At 41.9% G+C, this 20,858-nt stretch overlaps 1 protein-coding gene across 2 annotated transcripts in view; it reads right to left on the reverse strand.

Moving 5' to 3' along the window:
* The window catches only part of LOC109446175 (uncharacterized), a 797,309-nt gene that overhangs the window by 640,651 nt on the left and 135,800 nt on the right, over positions 1 to 20,858 (reverse strand). For both annotated transcript variants that reach the window (XR_012498724.2, XM_088798027.1), the window contains one exon: positions 3,857 to 4,064. Coding sequence is in view for 1 of the 2 variants with exons in the window: in XM_088798027.1 (XP_088654153.1) it covers positions 3,857 to 4,064 (208 nt within the window). In the remaining variant the exon portion in view is untranslated. The remainder of the gene's footprint in view (positions 1 to 3,856; positions 4,065 to 20,858) is intronic.

Below are 20,858 nucleotides of genomic sequence, written 5' to 3' on the forward strand. Positions count from 1 at the left end.
GCCAGCCTTGGAGTGTTTGAAGGACCAGGACATCATTAATCACTGAGGGTACGACAGGGAACCTAAGTCTTAAGAGTCAAAAGTAAATGTTCATCTGAAAAGGGGAGACTCACGTGCATACAGCCATGTCATCAATGATTGTATATACATACTACATCCCTCAACAGGAATTCTGTTTATTCATATGTTATTCATCTTAATGAGTTGGCTCATGGGTATGATGTCTATTGGCTTCCACAGATACTTGACTCTCTTTCCAAGCCTAAGGCAAAGCCAACTTCTCATTTGGGCTTGGGAAGGAGTTCTAATTACCTGAGAACCAGCACATTTCATTCTCTGGGAGAACTAAGTTTCACTGTATTGAAATGCTAACCAATACACATATTTCAGTCTCACACACAGAGAAAGCCTTCTTAAGGTCTTCTCCCAAATGACTTAATGCCTAGGAGGTTCTCCAGTCAACTTTATCATTTGAAATCACATCCTTACAGGCAAACAATGGCCCTGGAAGCATCTTTTTCATGATGAATCTTCCCAATTTGTGGTATTTGGGGGATGTTTTAATTAGCTCAGCTGTTTTATTATTCCATTAAACATTTCAAGGTATCTGCTGGCTTCCTACAGGTCTCAGGAAGACAGACTCCTTCCCTAGAGGCGGGTAGGAAATTTCCACTTGCCTACAGGCACAAGAGCCCATAGGGGCGAGGCCTCATTTGAGCGGTCAACCCTCACGCAGCAGATCATCCACTGTGGGCAGAGCCAAGTCTCACAACTAGTCAGCCTAGGAGTCAATCCCACTTACCGGCAATTAAAATTCAACTTTAACAGGACAATATACACAACAGAAGGGTCACCTTTGGAGCACACACACAGGAGAATAGGGAAGTGGTGCAAGTCAAATATAAAGGACACATACTACATAAGACAACCCAGCAAAAACCAAGAACCATAGGGGATCCACCTAACACATGGAAGCAAACACAGTGAGTCAGCCAGAATGGGGAAACAAGGAAATCTCCACTTGCTTTTATAGTTCTGTGGCTTTCTGAGACAAGCAGTTCATCTTCTTATTTCCTTTCCACCACTAATCATTAAATGTGGAAGGCCTTGGCTAATTCTGAGCACCTTAATCACAGCAAATCTGAAACAAGAGAAAATCAACTGAAAACTAGATTGTGCTCATGTTGGGAGTGGACTGGTCACCCAGGTAGAGTAGCTGACTGTCCACACTGAGTTCCAGAAGCGGTCTCAAACTTCTCAGCACTTCTCCCACAGATGCTCTCTGAAAATTCGGATAACCCAAAGGAGATAAATCCTCTTCATCGAGACACTTTTATCCACTGCAGCATCGATCAGGGTACCAAAGTGATGACAATTTTTGTAGAACAGGAAGAAAGGGCTCTGATGGTGCCTGGGTAGCACAGAATACAGAGCCAGAGAGGAAGCAGAGAGTGGAACATAGAATCCTCTGTCTCTGATCAGACAAAACACTGTTACCCCCATTTCAGAAAGGAGACAGCTGAATCCCTTAGAATTAAGAATGGTACCCTGCTGAACAACGAGAAGGTACGAGTTACTTGAAACATTGTATGAGTAAAGGACAGAAGAGAAAAGGGCAGTGGGACAATAACTTAGCTGGCTCCTTCACAATAGTGCCCAGAATTGTGCACAATTTCCCCACCATATGAAGATGCCAGAGCCATCCGCGAAAGTAATACATTAAGCCGTCACCAGTGAAGGCTCTAAAGAAGCAGGACATGAAAGAGAGGGTTTTGCATGAAAGAAGGGTGTCTGGCCCTGGCAGCACTGACGGGGGTGAGAAACAGGGTAGAGAGGCAGGGACCCTGAGAGCTCTGGATATCTGCATGAGGAAGCTGAGCAATGGGCCATAGCAAAGACCAAACTCGTCTCCTTACTGTTGGGAGCCAGCGCTAGCACTGATTTTATTCCTGTGCATAGGAGAGATTGTTTGACGAGGGGAGAGAGTGGCCAGGAGGAAATCAAAGCAGGAGCAACAATGAGCAAAGCCAAAGATTTTGTGCGTAAAATCCAGTGTTCCAAAACCTCGACAGTACTATCTCAGGTTAGAGATTGCATAGCTACAGCCACACAGTGACGTACGTGGCCGTGTGTCAGTAACGAGTCTGTCTCTGAGTCACAGAGCATGTACTAACAATGGCAAAGATTTCATTTTCTCACAAACAATGACTCCAATGGTGCCTCGGTGACTTGGCGGTGTCAGGGCCAACGTTGCCGCAATTCTCAGGTTGTAAGACAGCAACAGTAGCTCCCAGGAGCAGATCAAATACGGCACGCAGAGGCAGGATGCTGAGGACAGGACTACGACAGGCTTTCTTCTGGACCTTCCTCTTGCCAGGGAGGAAAAACCTTTCCTGAAAGGTCCCAGCAGACTTCTTCCATTCCTGTTGACCTAAACCACATTCCCGCCTTTAGATCAGGGACTGCTCCCAAGTTCCCTAAAATGGGTAGATCCCCATCAGATGCCTGTCCAAAATGGGCCACCCCTGCTCCTTCCTCTGAGTGTGAAGGAAAGGATCAGGGCCCTGAGCCCTTTGGCGGGCTCTCCCTCTATGGTGGATGAGACCTGAGAGTAGACCGAGCGCTGCTGCATCAGAGCAGAGCCGTTAAGACCGGCAACAGCAGGAGACGGGAGCTGCTGGGACCCCCAGAAGAGAGCAACGCGCCGGTCCCACGCAGATTTCCTCTCCAAATTTAGAAGCAAGAACTAGCCTTCCCAGAGGCATTTTTGAAACTGTTAAGAAATTACAATTAGACTTTGTGCTTCTGCTAAGTCTTTCATCCCCAGGAGCTCAGGGCACTTCCTTGCATCATCTCATTAATCTTCACAACACCATTCGAGGCAGCTGGCACCTACTGTCATCTTTATTTTCAGGATGAAGGAACTGAGATGTAGGTACAGGTTAATGACTTGCCTGATGTCATTTGCTCAGTGAGTCACCAGCCAGCTGGGGATGAGACCAAAATTCATAGGGGAAAATAGCTACCTCAGCTCCCTGAAGACCCTGGGCAAGTAGGTGGGTCATTTACGTACCCAGGTTGGATGGAGAGACGTCAGAGCACTGGGCAAAGAGACAAGAGGAACAGAGTGCAAGCCGTCACTTCCTGTCCAGGCACCTTGGGTAAGTCCCCTGCACTTTCTAAACACTTTCCTGATTTAAAAAATAAAAACGGTGACACCTACCCCGTCTAATTCATTGAGTTATCCCGAAGACAAAAGGAATGCTTCAAGTGAAAACATGTGAGCTAGGCCATGTTGTGAAATCTCAGTCAATTGTGGGAGTTGATAGAACCAACGTTGACAACCGGCCTGCTGCTCTTGGCTCCCAACAATCATCCTAAACGGCAAGCAGACAATTATACAGGACTCTTCCCAGATGACCAAGACGTTCCTTTTTGCTATTCAATGTACTATGAGCCTATTTTCAGCACATACTGTATGGAATATGCGAGGCAGGATGCAGGCATAACCGGGAAGTGACCCGCGTCCTCTAGGAAATACAATCTGGCGGAGAAGGCAGACAAATAAACCACTTATTTCACTGGACGGTAAAATCAAATCAGGCTCACAATAAACAAGGAGGCCAAATAGGGTGGATGGCGTGGCGTGGGGTAGGGGGTGGTCCAGAAAAGGTTTGGGTCAGCCAGAGAGCTGGGGGGGAGGCAAGTGATGGGTGGCAGTGCATAAAAGCTGAAACAAGAAAAATCCTTAGCTCTTTTTTTCCTTCCCCAGCGTCCATCATTCTCCCCTTTGAGAAAGGCAAAGTCAAGATGATAGAGCAGCAGAGGCTGAAGGTCGGGTTTGCTTTGTTTATACCTGAGAGCAAGGATACTTGCAGTGAAAACATTTCCTCCGCGCCCCTCTCTCTGCGGGCAGTATTACTTTCGGCCACAGGAGGGCGCTTCTTCTCCTCCGCTGGGCTCGTTGCAGCCAGCTCAGCCCAGCCTCCCAGCTGCAAGTGTCTGAGGTGGGTTGTGTCTCCAATACCTGCAGTCTGGAAGCACTGCCCGAACAGCTGGGGGACCTGGAAGACAGGGTCACAGGCATGTCCAACTTTCAACATTTTATCTTTTTTTTTTTAATTGAGCCAAGAGAGATGTTCAAGAACAATTACTCTCTCATCAAGCAGGTACGCTATGAGGACAATAATCTCTACAAAATGCCCAGGGAGCTATTGGAAGACTGTCTATCAGAGAGAAAGAAGTTCAGATTCATCAGGAGGTGGAAACAATATCTCCAGCCCTAGCAGAGAGGTTTCCCCATCCCAGGTTTAAAGTAGGGTGGTAAACAACTGACGTAGCAGGACACTGTCCCTTCCCAGGGACATCCAGTGTGATGAGGGCCCAATAAAGGAGAAGAAAGGGCTTCCAGATCTGAGACACAACCAGGGAGGGAAATCGGTCACCTTTCATTTATTTTTGCTTTAACAATTAATTGTTAAAATACCTGAAGGAAGGAAATTCTTCCTGCTGGCTCTGCACCAGGCAAGAATTCCTAAATTGCACTAATTTGGCTGCTCCCCAGTCTCTTTGTTCTTTCCACACCCTCGTGTAAACATTCCCATCCACCACCACCCTGCACTATTGTCTCCAATGAATCAGAAAGATTTTACGATAAGGCAGGATGACATGCTGACAGCCAATCAGTAGCCTTTTACTTAAAACTCCCTCTCAGAATTAATGGAGACTGTCTTGTTTGTTTGTTTGTTTGTTTGTTTGTTTGTTTGTTTTTGCCTCCTAAGAATAACTAAGTCCACAATTTGGGGTTAGCCACTAGATTAGAGTGGCTTCTGGGGTAGAAACAGCCTAAACTTTCCTAAACTTTAAGACGAACAAGGACTATCACAGCATGTAGAAACCAAAATTACCAACATACTAAAATTATCCACTTCTCATAAAGGAAAAAGAATCTCAGATTATGGAAAAGATGTTTAAAGCACTCTAATAACTACATATAACACCCAAAATAGATATCAAATTATCCAAGAGATGCTTGACCTAAAATCCCATAATTTGTTACAGAATATTTGTCAAGCCACATGCCTAACATGTATACTGTATATGTTCATAGGTGCTGTCACATGAGTGGATTATCACCATCATCTCCACCACCACCACCACCATCATCATCATCATATGAGTGGTTTATCAGCCAGAGGCAGGTTCAGGGAAAGCCCAGTCCAGATGCTGCCATAAAAGCATTCTGTAGCTGTGAGTAAGGTTTATAATCTGTTGCCTTTGAGTAAAAGGGATTACCCTTGACAATGTGGGTGGGCCTCATCCAAGCAGTTGAAGGCCTTCAGAACAAACACCATAGTTTACTGGAGAAGGAATCCTATCTCAAGACTGCATCATCAACTCCTACCTGTGTTTCCAGCATGTTGTTCTGCCCTATAGATTTGAGACCTCCCAGGCCCTACAATAAAGACACTTTCTTAAAATAATTCTCTTTGTGTGTGTGTGTGTGTGTGTGTGTGTGTGTGTGTGTGTGTGTTATTGTTCTGTTTCTCTGGAGAACCCTGACTGATACAGATTGCAACTGAATCTATTTTATTTTTTATGCTACCTAAGTTAAAACAATGAAGAAACCCTCATTAATGCTATTTTACGTATTACACATAGCACAGACTTCTGATTTTGCTTGGGCACCCAGCCCTTCCCAGTAGCCCACCCACCTCACTGGATGCTGACCTGACCCCCAGCTTCAGGGGTAGTCCTGATTGGTCTGAGGGTGAGCCATCTCCTTGCCAATGATTGGCTCAGGGAGGGTCATAGGACTTACTCAGGGCCAATGAGATATGAGGTTTGTTGTGGACTTCCAGTAAGGTTTGGCTCAGGCTTCTGAGAGACTTTATAGAAGCAGCATTTTCTCCCCGCTGTTGGTGGAGAATAAGGAAGAGGTAGCCCTGGATTACTACTGGCAACTGCCCTTTGGTGGGAAATAACCTGGGTCTCTGCTGATGCTGTTGAACTGGTTGGATCAGCCAGCCCTGAAGCCTATACTGACTCTGGGTTTCCTTTTAAGTGAGCCAATACAGTTTTTACCGTGCAAACTAGTTCGAACCTGGCTAATTGTTAGTTGCTGCCAAAGGACCAAGTTTCCTTGCCCTTAGTTTCTTACCGATAAACTGAGAGAGTAGATAATCTAAGATCTCCTCAAGCTCTCAATATGTGTGAATTGCATGTTTACGCACTGGCATTAACTGTATTTGTGAAATACTGTTTAAAGAATCTATTATTATAGGTATGTTTCTAAATGCATCTTCATTTTTAGAAACAGTAAAATGGCATGTGAATTTTAAGTCCTTAAAGTATAATTTGATACAGTATTTTCCAGCAGCGTTAACCCTAGTCGAGCTCTGTCAGCAACAGTAACTTTCACCAATGTTTTGAATATATAAAAAGTCTAAAAAATGAACAACACTAGAAAAAGAGCCTAATGGAAATGGGGGAAGGATAAGAACACTTTCCAGCAAAGGAAATACAAATGAATCTTAAACCTCTGAAGAAATGTTCAACCTCCCTCATAGAGAGAGAAACAAAAGTTAAAATGACAGTGAGATTGTTTTTCTACTCAAAAGGTTGGCAAGTTATCAAAAAGTTTAATAAGACACTTTTGGAGAAGAATAAGAAGACAGCAACATTCATACCAATAATGAGAATTATTACTGAAGACATTACAGGTACGGTAGAAATGGTACAACTTTCAAGAAAAGCAATTTGTCATTATCTGTCAAAATTACAAATGCATATACCCTTTGACCCAGCCATTCCCCTTCTAGAACTTTATGCTACAGTTATACGTGTGCATGTATAAAATGATGTTATTTGTAACTGCAATAATTGGAAACAAATTAAATATGTATCAATAGACACATACCATAGATATACACAATAAAATAATTCCCAGCTGTTAAAGAAATAAGACAGCTCACTGTGCAGTAAAATGAAATAATCTCTAAATTGTACATTAAATAAAAAGAGCAAGATGAAGAACAATGAGTATTGTATGTTACCATTTATATATTTTAAAAAGAACAACTAAATATCTGTTATGTAGAAATGAACTACGACACTACACAAGAAACCTGGAATTGTGGTTATATCTAGACATTGAAACACGTGACTTTTCCTTGGATATATCTTTTATTAAAAGAATTAACATATGAATGTATACCAGTTATTTTAAAATTAATAAACTTAGGGGGAAAGCAAAGTCATCATTATAAACACATTTCCTGATTTGCTATAATGATAGTCATTTTGATGCTAAGTTACAGTTCTTATATTTTAGATAAATGATCATTAATGATCAGCTATAAAACCATAATTTGGTACATTTGTTCTCATTTCCCTTTCTGTCTAAGTAAGGACAGTAGAAAAGGATCTTGAACTAGGGAGAAGAAACGAAATTTATAACATTTGAAAAATGAGCTTGGTAGGCGTTTGGCTTTTCCATGCATTCCAGCCCTAAAGTGCCTTTCCTACACATCTCATTCATTCATTCATTCATTCACATCCACTCATTCAACGAATATTTACCGAATGCCTTTGGTGTGCCAGACACGGGGGCTGCAAAAGAGAATCAGACTCAGACAACTGCTGTCTTCACGCACTAAGTCTTTTCACTGTTGTCATCCTTCAAGCTGGATGGAAAGAGCGACGGTATAATCAACGAACTAAGAGCTGTAGATTCTAAGACACGAAGAACCCACCAGCAAAAAAGACCAGCATCTGGGAAAGAAGATTCTCATTCATGGATAACACTATGGGACCATAAAAAAACATTCCAGAATGAACCTTTTCCATTCCAGGGTTTGAAATCCTCAATAAATGTTCATTTTAGGAAAAAACATAAGAAAAAATAAAAGGAGGAAGAGGAAAACAAAGGAAAGAATAGGCCCAGCTAACAAAAATAATCCAGGAGAAACCACCTCTGATCCTGGGATTAACAGTCAGCAATTCATTCACTTCTTAACAACTATTTACTGAGAGAGAAACACTAAATACGTAAATGTATAATGTACTGGCAGGAAATGTACTTAGGAAATTGAAGAATCAAGAGGCAAAGATGTGTGAATGTCCTCATGGCGTTTAGAAAAACATAGCTGAAGAACAATGTCAGTGTCTCTGCTAGAAAACACACCCAGCAGTTATGTAACTCCACACAGACAGTCGTGGATCTTTAAAGCAGAAACAGAATCTTACTCAGAGACAGGGTAGGAGTCTACTCACATGGGATGGTGTCAGTGACACTTACGAATTGCATTCTGACTAAGAAACACTTCCCCCCACAATTTCTCAGCCTCAGCTTTCCTTCTGTAGGAAACAGCACTTTGTTTGGGATTCACATTTTGAGGTGAGCGTCCAATTTTTAAATGCCTTGGAAAGGGAATACGTAGACTTGAATTCATACCAAGGTAAAAATAGCCATTATCTGACACTGTTGTGAGCTGTATAGGCTTTCTGAATTCAGGGGAGGACAGGGCATTGAAAAAAAAGTAAACACATGCAACATAAAGGCTAGAAGCCCCCAAATCAAGCTTCAGCTGCTGTGCTATTTTCTCGCAGACAATCGCAGAACAGAAATACTCTTTCTCCCTAGAGAGAAAAAAGGTATTTCTGTTAAGCTTCCATAGCTTGTTAGAAATACCCCTTAGGAACATACAACTCCCTTTGGAGTCTAATTATACATTCACCCAGTGGTGTTCTCATCTGAATTTAGTTTCCTGGGAAATACCCAGGAAGAGAGTGCCATTTTCAGACAGGTGCACTAGGGAATGACACATTATAAATTAATAAACATATTCTGTTTTATATAATTTCAACTCTGATGAATTTTGCAAGGATGATAGAGCCAAAGACCCAAACCTGTGAACCCCTTAGGTAGATTTTTTTTTATTTGATAACTAAGGGATTTGATAACTAAGGGAATTCACTTCCTGGTTGTAGACAATGAAAGGAAGAATCCATTCCCAAAAGATGTGGGCAAGCAGATGCTGTGGGCTAAGTACAGGATTTCTGAGGACAAATAGGACCTGCCTCTGTCCACGTGGGGCCCCCCACGACCAGCAGTGAAGCAGACGGGACCAAAACCTCCAGGTGAGTTAAGGCTCACATTCAAGATTCTCAGTTCCATTTGTGTCGTTGTGTCAGAGGAACTGCTCCTGGTGTCACTGGAAGACATTGCATTTTATAGCTTCAGAGCTGACCTCTTTGTTCTAAACACGTCCCCAGAGTGGCCCTTTAGCAACTTAAATGTCAATCCTGTATGCACGTCCTCAGGTAGGGTGAGGGTGGGAGGTTTGCACAAGGAGCACAGGGCCTCTAGGGAGGAAAGAAATAGAGACCTCTACCCCTTGTTAAAATTCGAACTGGGGTACTGCATTCAGAGTTCTCCAGCTGAGGCCAGATGCCAGCAGTAAAAAGGCAGTTCAGGATGAGAAGCTCAGCAAAAAAAAAGAAGAGAGTTCTAGGCAGGGGGCCTGAATCCAAATACCCAGGCCTGAATGTTTGAATGTCTACTGGTGCCAATAGTGGTGTTGAACCAGCTGATGTAGCCACATAATAATGAACTAGTAACCAAGAGGTGAGTGTTAGGTGTGGGGATGAAAGAGAGGGGGAGAGGGAGAGAGGGGGAGCAGGAGAGAGGGAGGGAGGGAGGGAGGAGGAGAGGGAGGGAGAGAGAGAGAGAGAGAGGGAGGGAGGGAGGGAGGGAGGGAGGGAGGGAGGGAGGGAGGGAGGGGGAGGGGGGGAGGGGGAGAGAAAGAGGAGAGAGAAGCAAGCTATTGGCCTGGAAAAACTCATACTAAGGACCTTTGACGTCAGGTCTGCTGACAAAGCAGTATATGAGAATGCTTTCATAAAAAATGCCCAAAGTTACTGCAACAAGAATGGCAGCCACGTGTGAAAAGGAAACACCCGAGAACCATAGGTTAGCATCTCAGCGTCATTCAGGGGCTCCGCTGCCCATGCGAATGTAAGCCACTGCCCATACCAGGCTTCACCTTCCAATGCTCCTGGCACAACAGATAGCTGCAAACCACAGAAGCCAGCTGCATTCACCTAAGCACAAGGACAGTTATCGGAAGGATGCCAGGTGGCACACAGGCTCAACGGGATGGCTGAACAACTGGACTTGGACAATGGTCAGGAACCCAGGAAGGCTGGGCAGCGGCAAGAATGACTCTAGGACAGGGCCTCTACTGACACTCAAGGCCAAGGGGACACAGATTATCAGCAGACCCTGTGTCTTCGCATCACTCCCTGGAGATTCAGCCCTAGACTTAGAGGGTCAGCCTAGCAGAGCTGAGTCCTTTCCCTCAGGCCGGCTGTCAAGGGGCAGGGAGGGAGCTCTCCCAACTTTAGGCTCTGCGGCAGGAGGAGGACCCTGCCCCTCACCCACTGTGCCCCCCACCCCCACCCCACAAAATGCAGGGTGGGGAGGAGGCTCTGGGAACCGGGTGTGGTTTGGGGCAATCAAAAACTGACAAGAGAGGCAACCAAGAGGAACAAGAGGAACAGACTCCACAGACAGCTAACCTCAAAGTCCACACAATTCATACAGCCTGTCTTTAAATGTCTGAAGATGCTGCCATAAAAAGAATGATTCCAGCTTTGAGAGTAACCCTGAGGAATAATACCTCCTTGGTTAACTGCAAGAGATAGCTCTGCAGAAAAACCAAAAATGGCTGTTCAACCTGCCCTTCACAGTGTTGTTGAGAAATTTTGAGACATAGGTTATCCAAAGCACATTTCAAAGGCAACTCAGAATTATAAGTCAAACAAATTTAATGTTAATTGTATGTTTCATACAGCTAGCATATTAGAAATGAGTCAAATTTATGATATAGTAAAGTTATATTTTTAATGTAGTTACATTCTGTAATATATTAGTGTCTATTTTAAAATCAACATACCCAGTACATTTATGGTTGTTTTATGACCTTGAACACAATTTTACTATTCATATGATTATAAAGACTTATAGATATTGTGGATTTTTTTACATAAATTGTATATTCTTACTCTGGTCCTTAAATCCTGTGAAACAAGCAAGTAACCTTCAAATCATTTAAGGTTGACCCTGCCTTCCACAATAATCTACTTTATAACATAGTTTCCAGGGACACAGTGAGAGCAAAAACTGAGGCCTGGCTATTTGCTGTACTTTTGTATGCAATTTGTTTTTATTATCATAATAAAATGTTTAGGCTTTTTGGCTGGATTTCCTTTGAACCTATAACTTTACGAAATTATATACATCTTTGGATGTTTTCTAAAGTATACATTTTCCAAAATAACATGTTCTATTAGTGTCTTGGGGCTCCAATGGGCGTTTCTACCAGCCGACACAGGAAAAGACTGTAATGAGTATGAACAAAGAGAAGGCCAGGGGAGGACATCCCCAGTGCGCTACTACACACTGGGTTAATGGCGTATACCAAAGCCGACGAAAACGGAGGATTGCGTAATTGGTCTTTTCCCAGCATTGCTTGCTTCCCATGCCAGCCCCTCATGCCTACATCCTGACAGGTCCCTCTGAACTGGACGCTCTCCTCAGCCCGTGTTGTGCCTTTGGCATGAGGTGAGGATACATGTGAGTTGAGGATGGAAATTATTCTGAAATAGATACCAAACTCATGGAAGGAAAACATGATTTGCATTTTCATGATGGCAACAATCACTCTACATCCTGGTATTGTGGGCTGAATCACGTACCCCCAACATTCATACGTCGAAGGTCTAACCGCCAGTACCTCAGAGGTGACTATGTTTGGAGATAGTCTTTAAAGTGGTGATTAAGTGAAAATCAGGTCATTCGGATGGGCCTTAATCCAATGTGGCCGGTGCCCTTATAAGAAGAGGACATTAGGACACAGCCACACACAGAGGGAAGACCATGTGAGGACATAGGGAGAAGACGGCCATCTACAAGCCAAGGAGAGAGGCCTCAGGAGAAACCAACCCTGCTGACACCTGGATTTCAGACTTCAGCCTTCAGAATTGTAAGGAAATAAATTTCTGTTGTTTAAACTACCCAGTCTGTGCTTTGTTACAGCAGCCCTGGAAAATTAAAACACTAGATCAGACAATTAAGTTTGTGAACTCATCCTAGAAAAAGTGCTACACACCTCACTGCTGAATATCACTATGGTCACCTTCGAAGTACTCCCCCTGGGAAGCTGTGCACCGATGCCAGCCCCTAGTCCACCCTTCAAAGCAATTTTGGAACTCTTTCTGGAATGGCCATCAGAGATGTCGTCGTATTACCCTTGATGTTCTGAGTGTCATCAAAATGTCTTCCTTTCAATATTTCCTTTATTTTCAGGTAAATAAAGAAGTCATTGGGGGCCAGATCAGGTGAGTAGGGAGGGTGTTCCAATCCAGTTATTTGTTTACTGGCTAAAAATTCCCTCACAGACAGTGCCGTGTGAGCTGGTGCATTGTCGTGATGCAGAGCCATGAATTGTTGGCGAAAAGTTCAGGTCGTCTAACTTTTTAACGCAGCCTTTTCAGCACTTCCAAATAGTAAACTTGGTTAACTATTTGCCCAGTTGGTACAAGTTCATAATGAATACTCCCTCTGGTATCAAAAAAAAAAAGTTAGCAACATCGGTGCAACAAGTTCACGAACTGAATTGTCAGACCTTGTACTTGAGTAAACTTTAATAAACTCATACTCGTCATTAGCATCAGGTGCAGGGTCAAGTCCAAGGTCCTCAGCAAGTCCTCACAAGCCTTTCCAGTCTGAGTGGGCGCCCCAGTCCTCCCACCAGTCTCCCCCACGCACCCACACTTCAGCTCGACCAAGCCCTTTATATTCCCTGACACCAAAAGTAGAATGGCCCCTTGGAGCCCATATTTCCACATATATTGATTCAGAGATTCAGGCTCTTTCTATCTTATGCACCATCATTCTCTAGACCTTGATGTTCTTCAAAGTAAGTAGAACAGGGAAAGAGAGTGGATGTAGAAGACACTCATATCTGTGTGGAGGTGACATCATCACTTCCACTTACATTCCATTGGTGAGAACTAGTGCTGTGGTCCCACTTGGATACAGGGATTGCTTAGCAATGCAGACTCTGGCTGGGCAGACACCTCTCAGTGACCGTGCTATGGAAGGGAATGTGACCGTACTGGACAGCTGGCTGCCCTGCCACATTTCCTTTATGCCTGATCAGACTGTCACCAGCAGCTTAGCCTGTCCTATTCCACCACCTTCCCACTCCACCTATGAAGCCTGTCCAGGCTGGTGGGCATGGCCTGTTCTGACATCAGCCTCTTTAGGATCTTGAGTGTTCAGGATTCACCCTCCCACCACCATACTTGGGGGTGTTATTGATGTCTTCCCTTCTTCTTCTTCCTTCCCTTATTGCAAATTCACCTTGTAAATTCTACTTCTGAATTCCGAAAACCCCAGGAATTTGTCACAGTGAGTCCCCAAAAGGCCTCATGGTATGGCCAGTCCTGGGAATGATGGGGAAAAAGAGCAGAACAGGTCCCTTGGTCTACATTTGTCATTCATGTGGGGGCAGGAGGCTTCTCTCAGGAGCTCCAGGTTGGCTCGACCCATCCCACACACCCTGAATTCACATCCACTCTCTGTAGGGCTGGTGGTAAAATCACAAAAGAGAGATAGACACGCCAGTGATTTGATGAATTCTTCCTCCAACGGAAAAGATGAACTTTTAAGCACAATTACAAGGCAGTGTAAAACACACCAAAACAGAGGTTTAGAAAGATCCACAAAGACAGATGAAGCGGGATCTAACTTGGCCCAGAGTAGTGTAAGGCTTCTTCTAGGAGGCATCATTCAAGCCAACGATAAACAGATGAAAGGGAAAGGATGTACATTTCAGACGAAAGGTTAATATCTGTCAAGATACGGTTGTGTGAGTAGCCAAAAGCTGCAGAGCTCAAGTGTCCATCAACAGATGAAGGGATAAACAAAATGTGGTATACACAGATGATGGAATATGATTCAGCCTAAAAAGGAAGGATATTCCGACCCCTGCTACAACAGGGATGAACCTTGAAACGATTATGCTCAGTGAAACAAGCCAGACACAAGAGGATACATAGAGTGTGATTTCACTTCTATGAAATCTTTTGAATAGGCAAATTCATAGAGACAGAAAGTAGATTTGAGATTATCCAGGGCAAGAGGCAGAGACAATGGAGAGGTATTGTTTGAGGGGCACAGAGTTTCTATTTGGGAAGATGAAAATGTTTTGAAAATCGCTCATGTTCATGGTTACAACAGACACTGTGCCTGTAATTAATGTCATTAAGTGGTACACTTTAAAATGTCTAAAATGGCAAGTTTTACGCTATTTATATATTTTACCAGAATTTTAAAAGAAGACATGGTTGAGTGAAAGGGTACAGGGAAAGGGAAGGAGTTTCTTGATGACCTCTACTTTTAAACATCGAAAAATCTAATCAAAAATCAATTTGGTTCTTGGCTATGGCTTGCAGCTTCCCTTTCTTACACTAAAAGGGGAAGAATGGAACAAGATCAGAAAGGAAGCCACTCTCAGTAATTCAACAGCTGGGAGGGTCTGCAGGCCCCTGAGACACTGCTTTCTTTTTCGTGGATTAGCCATCGGTGGGAAAAAGAAAAGCCCTGTGTACTTCAACTATGATTTACATGTTCTTTTTATTAGACAATAGTCCATTAAATTATATTTAATTAAAGCTGATTTGATTGATGGACGAAGGTGGCATAGTCTGTCTCTCCAAAGACAACGTAGGTTTGCGTCATTGATCTAAAACACCCTCACCTTTTGGCAACCATGTGGCAAAATAATTTATATCCTTGGTAAAAGTAGGTGATACTATTGATCTACAGAACTATCATTTCAGTCATTCCTGCACAGCACAGGTTCTTAACTGTTACTAAATCAGCTGTTCATCAGCTGACACATCACAAATTGAAACTACACACACAAATCGCATGGCTGAACTTGAAAAGCCAAACCTGTTTTTATTGCAGTGTGGAAACTAGAAATGGGATTTCATTCTGCTGAGGTTATCACATGGAAAAAAAAATGCAAAACATCCCTCCTTTTAAAAATAATAAATGGCATAAATCATCTTGACAGCTGACCATTACACTGTAACATTGCAGTGAGTTTTGCACTAATAAGAAGCTGAATTAGATTAATAACTGCATTCTCCTGAACATTTCAAGGAAATTTAGCCTTCACATGTCTGAGCAAATTGCTTGGGAAACATTAACTACCTGATTCTTATCACCAAAAAACATTTTCTTTACACCTATTTGCACATGGGGCTTTGCTAAGCACTTTCTAAGCAATTCAAACTGATGGATTATATGATCTAAAAATGCAGTTTTTCTATTAAAAAGACAACCTGGAACTTGTTTAGTTAAGTGCCAAGCAGCACTGACTTTTTTTTTTTTAAGTTGGATTATTTCTGATTATAAAAATGTAGGGAGGTCTTATTTTATACACAGGATATATCTTACATTATCTTGTTTAAGTTGAACTTGCATAATTCAAGAATGATTATTATCTCAAGGGAATAAATATAAAATAAGACATGTATTCTCAGAGCACATTTACAAGTTGTACTATAGTTTTGCTTTAAAGCCACTTTTCCTGGTTCCAGCGTTATAGCTAATATTTCACATATTAACTATTCCGTGTTTCATCGTGGCTATTTGCCCTTCTTCTTGGCATCTTAATACATATAACTTTTTTTCAAAAGCTATTGATTTGGGAATGCATTTTTTCAGCATAAGCATGTGCACTGCTATTTAATGAATACGGTAGTTCCCGTTATCTGCAGAAGGTTACATTCTAAGACCCCCAGTGGATGCCTGAAACTGAAGGTAGTACCAAACCCTATATATACTGTGTTTTTTCCTGTACATACATACGTACCTTTTCACTTAAAGGAAGTATTTTATGGCTTCTGTTTGGCATATCCAAATTACCAGCATCACTATTCTTGTGCTTTGAGGCCATTATTAAGTAAAATAAGGGTGACTTGAACACAAGCATTGTGGCCCCCCAATAGTCAATCTGATAACCCAGATGGCTACTAAGTGACTAACAGACAGGGGGAAGCATCTACAGCATGGAGAGGCTGGTCAAAGGGATGGTTGATGTACTGGGCAGGACAGAGCAGGACAGCGAGAGATTTCATCACGTTACTCAGAATGACACACCGTTTAAAACACATGAGTTGTTTTTTTCTGCAATTTTCCATTTCATATTTTCAGACGATGGTTAACCATGAGTCACTGAAACTTCGGAAAAGCAAAACCACTGATAAGGGAGAATTACTGTACTTGAATGACACTGTTATTGGGTTGTAAAAATATTTTACATAATAATAACAGTGAATGTTGAAATAATAGTGTAATAGTAAAAAAAAAAATTACTTGCAGCAGTTCCATGCATATAAACAACAATATGGTTTAGAGGATTGTGCAAAGCTAGGTTGGTATTTTTGTTTACTAGTTTAAGTGGCAAGTCATATTATAAAAGGATAAACAAGGTTTGCAACATTCATCCTGCCTATCATTTTGAGATTGCAAGATTCTTGACAATTGTTTTTTAGTGTGGCAGGATTGACATTTTAATCTTTGAATTAAGATTTTATTGAAATTTTTACATGGATATTTTCACATTCACATGCTCCATAGGTCTTCCCCAGGGGGTAGTGGAGGAAACTGGGAATGGAGTGTTTCATTAAAGCTCATGGTGGTCAATGGACAGACAGGTACAGAAGATGGAAGAGACCCACCATCAGCTAGGAGAGAGGATTTCAGCTCATGTCATGTCTACAAGGCAGGAATTACAGGGCTCAACTTCTCCAGAAGATAAAGATTACTCACAATCCATATTTACCCTCAGCACCTTCCTCCTCCCACACTCTGAGAAGGGGTATGTATTTCAGGTGGAGAAATTGGTCTGTGCATTAGTCCTGGCTTGGTCATTGCTGCCCAACCGAGGGGAATTAAGTCCCTCCCTCTGAGCTCAAGCTTTGTGAGAGATGCTGCTAATGTCCGCCATGCTCCTCCCTGTGAGTGGTTGTAAGTAGCAGCTGAACTCACTGCAGCCATTCTCAACAGAGGGAAGCACGCCAATCTAGGTCCAAGGGGACTTGTGTGGTTTGATAAAACATATTCTTTCTTAAACAGAAGAGCAAAAATGGAGGTACCACTAGAACTGAAAATGTACTAGATTATTTTAAAATAAACTTATAGAAAATGTAAAAAAAATTCCAAAGAACACTGAGAAAAGGGCAAAGAATTCATTATTCCATTACTAAGAAATAAGCTTTCTAAAATTATAATGTACTTTTTTCCTTCCTTATTTGTGCCTTTATTTTTTATATTCACAAAACATATATATCTAATAAAGAGCTTGTATCTAAAATATATAAGGAACTCTTATAACTCAAAGATATGAAGACATATCACACAATTTTGAAAAGGGCAAACAATTTGAATTGACATTCACGAAAGAAAATAAATGGCTACTAAACACATGAAAAGATTTTCAACATTATTAGTCATAAGGAAAATGAAATTAAAACTACAAGATACCCATATCTACCTATTAGAATGGCTAAAATTAAAAACATTGACAATGCCAAGTGTTTTAGATCACCAGTATATACACAATCAAAACTCAATGAAGCATACCCTTTAATGTATGCAATTTATACTAATATTGAATCTAAATTAATGTTTTTTAAAGAACCTCAATGGCTTAAAGCCATAAATATGTATTATGGGCTAATGAGAGTCCACTGCTTTAGGCTGCACTCAACTAAGCTCGGCTGGGTACACTCATTACCTGTCTGCAAGTTACCTGTTTACAGGCAAACTGTTCTAGTTTACAGGTAATCTGCTCTAGTCTGGCTTTCCTGAGACCCCTTAGCAGGGAAGCTCTGGTCTATGTCTCTCGTCTTCTTCTTGAGACCAGAGGGCTAGCCTGGCCTTGCACTTCTCATGGCAGTGACAGAAGCACAAGAGGCAGTAAATGGTAATGCACACACACACTCTTGAGGAATAGGCGAGAAACTTGCACCAGGTGACACAGCTAAGCCCAGATTCAGCAGGGTGGGAGGAAGAGTAGACCTTGCCTCTTCAGTGAGAGAAAATGTAAAGTCATGTGACCTAGGGTGTGGATATTAATCAGTCAACCTCAATGTCCAAATGGAGATATCACGTGGGCCATTGGAAATGCATGTATGGAATTCAAAGATCTGGGCTGAAGATGTAAATTTAAGGGTTATCAACATAGAAAGGTAACTGAGGCCATGTTTTAGATGAATCATTTAGAAAATACATGTTGATAGAGACTGGAAGAGATTCAGGTTGGGGAAACAAAGAAGCAACAGTAGGTACTGAAATGGAGTGCTGGTGAAGTTGGTTTAGGGTCAAGAGAGAATAGTATTCTAGAAGACAAACTAAAGACGTGTTTTAAAAGGGAGAAATGATCATTTGTGTCAATTACTGCTCCATGAACTACATAAAACCATTTTTAAATGCTGCCTGGTTCTTCCTAAAGAGTCATGTCACTGTTGGTATATTACTGTGTTAAACTAGGACAAGTTTGCTATTCTAAACTTAGTTAGAATCTAATAAAACAACCTGCCCTACCATACCCACTTTACCTGCAGACACATAATTGAGGCAGTCACGATTAGTTGAACCCAACCTAAACCAGATCTTTTGCTACGTTCATTCATTGATAGATGCCAGAGTAATGTCCAACATTAGCAAGATCTGTAGCTTAATTATTTATGTAACAAGCACTTATTGAGGACCTAGTTTTGTCATACACTGCTCTAAGCAATGAGGCTATAACAGAAAATAAGTTTCTAGCTGTCACAGAGTTTATATTTCAGTGGTAGACATAAACAAAAAACAAACAATTGATCATATAAATTAGCAAGTAATTTCAGATAATGTTGTGATGCTATAGCAGAATAATGATGCTGGGGAGGAAAAAATTTTCCTCTACTATTCTAGGTTCCTCTAGCTGATCTAATAATTATATTAACATGAAACAGATTAACAGGAGAAAAAACAATTTAAATATGTATGTACGGTGGGGGGGGGGGGTGGGGGGTCCATAAAGACAATGAGACCAAGGGTAAGTTGAGGCTTATAGGCTATTCTGAGCTAAGGAGTAGGATAGGGACCTGGGGTTTCAAAGAGGAGGCGGGTAATTCACAGGACAATAGGAAGAGCAAATGTTTAGTAGTTAAATGTTTGTCCTGCCATACAAATAGGTCATTCAGATAAAAAATTGTCTCTTTTTCTGGGCCAGGCCCCCTATCTAAATTCTTTATATAATTAAGGGAGGGGTTAAAGTTTTTTTGAGTTTGCTGTTTGCCTTAAGGCTGAAATAGTCTGCATAGCAAAGCAGCACGTATGGGGATGCTTGTTCTGAACCTTTTCAATGATTAGAGAGTGACTGGGGGGATTACTTTTGATCCTAGGGTCAGGGAACTCTTCTCCAAGAAGATGATAAATAGCTGAGCTATGAATCATTCAAATTAGACAAATCCTCAGTGAGTTTCATTATAGCTCTTTCACCTTCCACTATTCCTGGGCTGCTGCATAGAAAGGGGAATCCAGCATCATCTCCTTTTTCCTCTTGCCTTCCCCACAGTCCCCTGAGAGCTGTAAATAAAAGAGGGGAGCAAGAATGCCAGGGAAGGTATACCAGATGCCTGTTGTACAATGTAACCGCAAACCCAGTCTCTTCTGGCCAGACAGGAGCCCATTTGGAGAATCGGGTTCAATTAAAGCTTGTTGAAAGACAGTAAAGTTTCATTTGATTCCGCAGCTGTGCTTTCTCTGTGGCAGAAAAAGAAGGCATTAAGTTCTGCCGAAGGGAAAGTCATGACTGGCCCAAAGCTGCTTTGACTGGCCATCTCCATCTGGCATTCTGTTATCAGAGAAGGAAAGAAGGTGCTGGGTGATACAGAGACCACATTTCTCTGAGACTCATCAACACACTAGGGTGGGAGGACTCATTCTTGGAATAAAGGCACTGGCTCAGAGGGATTCGAAAATTTACTCAAGGTCATCTAGTTTATAAAAGACAAAAACAGAATATGAACCGAGGACAGTTTGTTTCCAAAGCCCATGTTCTTTCAACTAAATGACGCTGCCAGGCTGCCAAACTGGACATCAGAAAATATAACCCATTACAAGACACAGGGCAGAACCAATTCATTTGTAAAATTTTTCTAAGGGGCAAAAACAGAGAAGGAAAGAGATCAATAATGCCGTATTGTATTTTTAGTGATGGGCAGCGAGAACAGACACAACAATTTATAGAAAAGGAAGGGAATTTGTATTCCCTGGGGCTGGAAAGTTGTTAGACATTAATAGCAAGAAAATTGTTAGGAAGCTGACAAGAGGTAAAAGGAAATGTCCTTGCTTTCTCCCCTGCAAAAACCTCTCTGTAGGAAAAGTGGAAGAGAACACAGAATTGAAAATTGAAGCCAATTTGGGAAAGAAAGAAAAAAAAAAAAAAAACAGGAAGAATATATAAGAAAGTTTGGAAGGAAACAACATGACATGCAAGAATTTCAGAGTAAAAAGAAAAATAAGCTTAGCTGTCGTATGAAGAGCAGGGTGGTTAATTAACAAGGGAGATAAAAATGGCCTGCAGATAATATTTATCATCCTTCCCAGTTTTCCTGTGGCTTTATTTGTGCCCATCTGTCAGCTCAGTCTTTTCCAAGTGTCTGCTGCCACAAACACAGCCCATCAATTTATTGAAAATCTTACTGAAATTAGATTGCTTCTGGCC

This window comes from Rhinolophus sinicus, chromosome 4, assembly GCF_057876585.1.
Source record: "Rhinolophus sinicus isolate RSI-liver-muscle chromosome 4, RSI-T2T, whole genome shotgun sequence".
Lineage (NCBI taxonomy): Eukaryota > Metazoa > Chordata > Mammalia > Chiroptera > Rhinolophidae > Rhinolophus > Rhinolophus sinicus.